The 7,997-nt window shown below is 29.9% G+C and overlaps 2 protein-coding genes across 2 annotated transcripts in view; both read left to right on the forward strand.

Annotated features, from left to right (window-relative positions):
• The window catches only part of LOC116847594 (vitellogenin receptor-like), an 8,033-nt gene extending 5,569 nt beyond the window's left edge, over positions 1-2,464 (forward strand). The window contains exons 10-13 of the mRNA XM_032822732.1: positions 525-680; positions 758-876; positions 1,103-1,227; positions 2,104-2,464. Of these exons, the coding sequence (XP_032678623.1) occupies positions 525-680; positions 758-876; positions 1,103-1,159 (332 nt within the window). The 3' untranslated portion in view covers positions 1,160-1,227; positions 2,104-2,464. The remainder of the gene's footprint in view (positions 1-524; positions 681-757; positions 877-1,102; positions 1,228-2,103) is intronic.
• A 904-nt stretch (positions 2,465-3,368) lies between these two features.
• Positions 3,369-7,832, forward strand: LOC116847596 (vitellogenin receptor-like). The gene is made up of 9 exons (XM_032822734.1): positions 3,369-3,498; positions 3,811-3,901; positions 4,605-4,726; positions 5,834-5,968; positions 6,079-6,184; positions 6,303-6,434; positions 6,555-6,665; positions 6,746-6,871; positions 6,944-7,832. The coding sequence occupies exons 1-9, from the start codon at positions 3,472-3,474 to the stop codon at positions 7,165-7,167; spliced, it is 1,074 nt and encodes a 357-aa protein (XP_032678625.1). The 5' UTR covers positions 3,369-3,471; the 3' UTR covers positions 7,168-7,832.
• Positions 7,833-7,997: the final 165 nt, after the last annotated feature.

Raw genomic sequence — 7,997 nt, forward strand, 5'->3', positions numbered from 1 at the left:
GAGAGAGAGAGAGAGAGAGAGAGAGAGAGAGAGAGAGAGAGAGAGAGAGAGAGAGAGAGCAAGGAGGTAAAAGGTAGTTGCCAAGGAGAAGAGAATGGTAGGGAATTTGTTGCTCAATCAGGTTTTGAAAACTAGGAGAACGAATTGCCAGATAGATTGATCTTTTGTTGGAATCAGACAAAAAGGAATTCACGCGGCTCGAACCCGGAAATCAAATCTAATATTCACGGACACTGCGAAAATCTGATATCAAATGTTCAGATTCTATTGCAATGTACCGTCATTGCTACAGAAGTTTAAGAAGCTTTATTACGAGATCGAATTTTAATATTCATAATCTATGTCACAAAATTGCTTTATAGAAAGTAAATGAAAAACGAAATAAAAAATAACCGTAGCGCGATCGGCATTTTTGCATCCGTATCCGTATCCTGCAACTATCGGTGGCACTCAAACTGTTAAGATAAAAAGTCTTATTTCGTGAAATCTTAAGACGTATCGTAAACAAATGGTCAAACTTTCAGGTTTCGACTATCAGATCCGCACCAACTTATACAATCCCATAAGCCTTACCATTGCAGGAGAATATATTTTCTGGACACAACGCCATTCGACTAACCTATTTTGGGGGAACAAAAACGATATTCATAAAAAAAATTGGGAGATAAACTTCGTAGATTGTGAGTTTGTTTGACATTTCAACAACATATAACATATACGTGTGAGGTATCAAGTCAAGAAAATTTATTCTTTCTAGACATAAACAAAGAAACAGGAATTTCTCATTTAATAATGCCATACATAATTAAGGACGGCTATCGTAAAAACTGTGGAAACTGTTCGCACGTGTGCTTACCTTCGTCTGCAAATTCATACGTAAGTACGCTTTATGCATGATCAAAATGGTAATATCATGTCCTGATGAATGTCATGCATATTATTTATTTAACGAAATCACGTGAACATTTCGTGCACAAATAGAATATGATGATGTTAACATCACTTCATATACGGCATACTTGTGTTAATTTTTTAAACATTCATCGGAGGGACATATCGTTTGGAATCACTTACCTGATATCAAATACTTGGTAACTTTCAGCTCTGCGCTTGCCCAGGCGACATGACGCTAAGCGAGGACAACCACACGTGCATTTAACAGTACACATGTTTTCTCGACAAAATTAAATGCAGCGAACATGGCATCTGCATAAAGCGGGACCATTGGTACGTTTTAGCATAGTTTCCTTACGTCGTCCAAGTGACTTTTAAATAATACAGATTATACAGATTATATGTATGCACGATGTCCGACAGAACACATACATCTGTATACAGGAAGAACTAATCAAATTCAACGAGAAAGTTCTTTACTGTTTTACAAACAACTACAATTATTCACATATTAGTTAAACAAAATTGGTAGATAAGTGTGCATGATGCAGTAGAACAAATGTTTTAGATGCAGTCTCGTTCAAAATGTCTGAATAAATTAATAAACTGTTGGTAACTGTTCTTATACTGGACAGTGATACAGTGAATTGTAACATTTGACAATGAGGGCGTTTAACACACATTCGCAAATTTCTTTTTGTACAATAACTGTAGTTTTGTGTTTGAAAAATAGTGAAAGACATTTTGTTCAATTTAATGAGTCATATCTGTACACGGGAGATTATACGTGTTATGTCAGCATAGTAAAAATTCTATGTAGAATTCTGTGTAGAAAAATTATTATTTATTGTCACATTTTCCCGGATAATTACAATCTGTGATACACATTGACGGACAATGATCGATATATTTCCACTTATCTGCAAAAGTACGCTAATAGTGCTCGCCCACGTGTTTACATTGTTAAAAATATAACTCCAGCCAACATATAAAACAGATAACCATGTCCGTGCGTATGACGGGTTATAAACGGATTTAACATGTTTATTGCAAACCTAACCAGCGTCTAAATCTCTTTTTCTGGATATTTTTATATATATATCATTAAATCTCTAAAAGAGACATCCAATAATGTTTTGAATAAGCCACTGTATATAATACAAAAATATAAATATGTTTGTGAGTTATGAAATTTTATGATTTATTTAGGTGCAATGGCATTCATGGTTGTCCGAATGGCGAAGACGAATTAAATTGTCGGGAGGAAAACTAACTATAAGTGAAAATCATTATAAATAATGAAAAAGAATCAAACGAAGTTACATTTGTCAAATTATATCATGGAATTAACCATAAGCTATTTGTGACAAAATTATTTACAATATAGAATTAAATTTTTGTAGACTAGCATTGATGAAAAGATGAGCATATTGAATATATTATCAGATGGATTGGATAAAAGAACGCTTTGAATTAGCTTTCTGTACTCATTATATAATTTACACAAAATATTTAATATTATCAATCGTGTATTGTTTAAATAATATTAAAGTATATACAATATTACTGATATACTGTACTATACTGACACTACAATATTACAATTGAATATTTTATATATTTTATAAGATTGAGACAACTATACATATTTCTTACTTCTGTTTTTTAACAAACAATAAAAAATTTACAAATATATATCTATAAAGATTTTTTTATATTTTTTCAAACGCGCATTCTAATTTCCTCAGTATTTCCCCTTAGTTTAGCATTTAGCTATCAGAATATATTTAAAACATTTCTTCGACGTTTTCTTTTAAATTGTTTAAACTGTAAACTTAAAGAATACAATAGAATTTTTTATAAATCTATGTGAAGCTCTCACTCTTTTTCTCTATATTTAATCTATTACTGCATTTATCTTCTCAATTGTAAATGCTGACATGATAACATGAGAGAGCTCGCCCGACTATTTACTTTATAGGATTGACTATTCGAATAAACATGAAGAGGACATGTGTTCCGCTAGAAAGAGCGCATAGTGTTCGTTGTTGATGTGACCTAGCAGTTTCAGCGTCAAAGAATATTACGAGAGCATATATACTATAAAAATACTATATATATATATATTTATTTATTTATTTATTTATTCCAATCACCTTTCAAGATAATTACTGTGGAATTTTAACGATTCTAACTGACAGAAAGAAATCTTTATCTGCAAAATCAAACAAAAAAGAAAATAGTGTATTTCATAAACAACATGCGTAACTGCATACATATACAATTAGAATTTCTCTCCATAAAATATTGTTTAATGTATTAATTACGCGTAAATTAAAATACGTTGCGCAGCATTAAGCATGATAAACGTGTTATAAAATATATAGATGGGTATGAGTATGGGAATCATATGGGTATGGGAATGGGTAGATAAGATAAAAGTTTGTATAATTTGAAATGTACTTCGAGATAAGGAAAGCGGGAATATGATACTACTTCCGCTGCGAAATAAAGTTGCAGACTGAATCGCTGACCAGTCAGTTTTCGAAACGTACATGTCCAGTGCAGTTCATCATCATGACGCATAAGATTTGTTTTGTAAAGGTATGTTTCGCTAGTAAAGGTTAAATCTTAACTTTTTTTTCACTTTTTTTCTCTATTTGGCTAATTCAATTTTTGATTGTTACAATATTTTAAATAATATATTTCTTATCATAAACATTGTACTTATTAGTATTTTTCTTTTCAATTTCTTAGATTATTATTATCTTTAATATATTATTAATTTTTACTTTTAACTTTTTCATTTTGTTCTTCCTGTTTCACATTCTTTTATATTTCTTTTTTTAAAGAAAACTATAATTGTAGCAAAATCTAATTTTATTACAATAATATTTTTAATGCGTTTACTTACAGGTTATGTTTCATATTGCGGGACTATTACTTCTGTGTAATTTTTTAAAAATTTGTTCTGGCAGACGTAGTTATCCTATAAATAATATAAATAGTAAGTTGAATATCACATTTAAGATGGTTGTATCGTTAGGTATTGTATTTTTAGTAGTGTATTAAAAAAGGGTATTACTGGTAAATATACTATTTATTTAACAAAATTATACTTCTATATATATGCTATTTAAATAATAAATTTTAATTTGAAACGAAGTTAATACATAATCGCACAAACACACAAATACATACACACACATATATATGTGTGTATGTATATATATATATATATAAATATATATATATATATGTGTGTATATATATATATGTGTGTGTGTATATATATATGTGTGTATGTGTGTGTATATATATATATATATGTATGTGTATATATATATGTGTATGTGTATATATATATATGTATATATTTATATATATACACACACATATATACAGGGTGCAACAATCTTACCAACTTAAATATTTTCGTATCTATACAGTCTCGAAAATTTATGTAAAAAATAAAATTTTCTCAACCATATATATACTCTGATATAATATAGGAATTCTTCAATTTATGTGGGCTCGAAACTGTACTGCGTTTAATTTATTTGTATATGCTGTGTGTAAATAGATTTTCTACTTATCACAATATATAATCAATTTTTTCAAATTGAAGTTATTAATGTGCTAAAATTATTAATCAATTTCTAATTATTAATGTGCGACATATTATTAAATAATATGTCTTTTGTTACAAGACGAGTATTCTTCCCAAGACTTGTTTACATGCTCTAACGGTAAACGCATAAAATCAATATTTAAATGTGACAATGATAATGATTGTGGTGACAACTCTGATGAAAATAACTGTAACTATAATGTAAGTATTCAGTTGTAAGAATATTATAGTGTAATGATATGTTCAACATGTTTAATTTATTAACAGCATTGTTATTAATATTTCATTTTACAAAATAGAAGTATCATACAATATGTACACAAAAGGCTTCTATTTCTTATATCAGTACTCGGAATTATTTGTATAAATAAGTCAATTTCCGAGCGATACGCCTCTTTACTTTCCCTTATCACTCCAGCTCGTCCGGCGGACTACGCAACTGATAGTCGTAAGGCTGGGCCTCAGGATTGTTGATATTACGAAATCTATGGAGTGCTTTCAATAGGTCTATTAAATAGACCTATTGGAAATAACAGTACCAATGTCCGGACATGCATCTAATCCTGGACACTTTCTTTATTTTGGTCCTTTTTAATATAAATATTTATATAAACATTCAATATAAAATATATGTACAAGTATTGAGTATGTAAATATATTTTATGTTGATAACTTAAATATTCATATTTACCGTTCAAAATAATAATAGTGTCCAGGATTAGGTACGTATCCGTGAACTAATAAATCTTTACCTTTACTTTTACCACTTGAAAAGAAAAGCTCTCATCTATAATAGTACTGTATTGGGTGATGTAGAAACCTATTATCACGTCGTAATTTTAATAATATAAGTATATAAATGTATATTGCGAATAAAAATATTATATGTAAAAGAGTTGTTTCGTTGAAAATTGATAACAACTTTTCAGATATTATAAAATGGCTCACAGACTTCGTGATGTTAACAGTCGTAAGGCTTGACCTCCGCGAATGTCAGTGCGTCCGCCGAGCGAACTGGAACGTTAACGGGAAGTAAGCAAGCATAGCCCTCGAAAATCACCTCATTTATACAAATAATTCCGAACACGGTTTTATACCAATCAGTTCACGTTAGTAACTTCAGTCTTCACTTATTTTAGGTTTATAAATTTCTTTAGTAAACCGGTAGCTTACAAAAGAAATTCGTAAACTTAAAATACCAATAATCTTAAATCTCAAAACTCGCTATAAATACAGTTATCTACATTTTACATAAGTCATACATACGTCTGTACGGTCCAGACGAATAATCAAGTGATTTCTTTACAGTATCCGTACAGACTATTATGCTCCAAAAGTAATTTTAATTGTACAAATAGGAATTGCATATCAAGAGATAAATTCTGCGACGGATATTATGATTGTACGGACAACAGCGATGAATACGACGGTTGTGAAGAAGACGTAAGTAATTACGAACTTTCTGTACTGATTTTCCGTGCCATTATATTCGTGAACTGCTTCCGATGCTTTTTTGGTATAAAAATTAATTTGCATTTTGTTTATCATATTAGTTAAAATGCGAGGGTCGATTCCGATGTACTAATGGATATTGTATATCGAAAGAATGGGTTTGCGATGGCATGAAGGATTGCCTCGATGGCAGTGACGAACTGAATTGTAATTTGTGTTTAAAAAATTTATTTCATAATAATAAGCAAAGGATATTATGACTTATTTTGGCAAGTTAGATTATAGTACATTTGATTTCCGTAAAGTATATTTTGTTTATTTACAGGCACCGCGATAGGTTGCAAAATAGAAAATCATCGATATCAATGTACAAATTTGGAATGTATTTCTCTTGATCTGGTATGCAATAACATATTCGATTGCACTGATGAATCGGACGAAGATGGCGCTTGTAACAGTAAGTCGTGTATTTTAGTGAATAAATTTTATTTATTACGTATATTAAAGTTTTTGACGTACATCTAATATAATTTTTAAGTGGTTAGTTATAATATCATCATAATCTCCTTTCTATTAGGTACAATATGTTCATCGGCGGAATGCAGTCACAATTGTATCGTTACACCTGACGGATCTGTTTGCACTTGTCCACAAGGTTACAAATTACAAGATAATCATACCTGTATAGGTAAATTCGTGGCAAATCAATATAACAAAGCGTAAGAATCGCAGCTCGTTTGCTTAACAAGCTGCTCTCCTTTCTTGCAGATATTGATGAGTGCGAAATTGACCGGATTTGTGATCAACAATGCTTGAACACCGAAGGATCATACAAATGTATCTGTCAGACAGGTTACACGTTGCAAGATGACATGAAAACTTGCAAAGCCGATGGTAAATTAATCTACCGGTTCCACAGTAAATATACATATAACGAAAATACAAAATCTTTCTTTCGTACTTTAGGTGATGAAGCTGTAATAATATTCGGTGAACAACAAAGAATTCGTGGTATACATCTCGATTCAAAAATAAGCTTTATCTTGGCGGAAAATTTAAATGAGGTTGCCAACTTGGTTGCTATGGACAACGAATACATATACTGGTCAGACGGAAGTCAAAAAATCATGAAAGGTACCAAAAACGGAAAAAGAGAAATTATCCTTACAAAAGGTAAATACTGTGATTAATAATATTTGTCTGTTACAATCATTGAGGACCAGAGACGAGAAACCAGGGAAAGAGAAACGGAAATAATGTTTTCATTTACACCATACCGGAAAATATTGTCCATTCTTACAATATAAAACAATAATTAAATAAAAGGAAAGTCGCTAATTCATAGAATTAAAAAATAACGTGTTATTTATCAAGCGACTTTACAAGTTATTTATTTCAATAACGATTTAATAACAATGTTACTTTTTTTATTAATAATAGTAGCGGTAACACAATTAAATTTCTCGGATAACATATGAATATAGTGGTTAGTTTCATCGTTGCTTCAAACACGTTGAATACATGTATATGGAAAAAATGGTCGGGAAAAAAATTCTAAAAATAAATCTTGAAAACTTCTTAATAAAAGCAACGAAAATTGTAAATTATTATTTCTTGAATAATGATAATGATAACAAATTACATTTTTCAATGGATGACGACTAACAATAACAAATAATTTTTCAAAAGTAACTTCCTCAATTCCGATGACTCATATGCAATGAGTAATATAAGATTACTATTACAGACTATTCGCAAACTAGTAACAGAACCAAACGTCGTATATATCATAGATTTCACACGTTTTTACACTCAATGCGAAACCAGTTACCTTCTTTTAATGTAACAAATAAAAAAACGAATAAAAAATATCTTTTCAAACTTTTATTAATGTAATATAAATAAAATAATACTTTCATTACTTATATTAGTGTAATATACTTTTATTAATTTAATAAATAAAGTAATACTCTTACTAGGAAAACCCTGTTAATATACTCTCCCATTTTTTTTTTTTTTT

This window comes from Odontomachus brunneus, unplaced genomic scaffold, assembly GCF_010583005.1.
Source record: "Odontomachus brunneus isolate Ranch 3 - 2012 unplaced genomic scaffold, Obru_v1 Obru_scaffold_081, whole genome shotgun sequence".
In the NCBI taxonomy this organism is placed as follows: Eukaryota; Metazoa; Arthropoda; class Insecta; order Hymenoptera; family Formicidae; genus Odontomachus; species Odontomachus brunneus.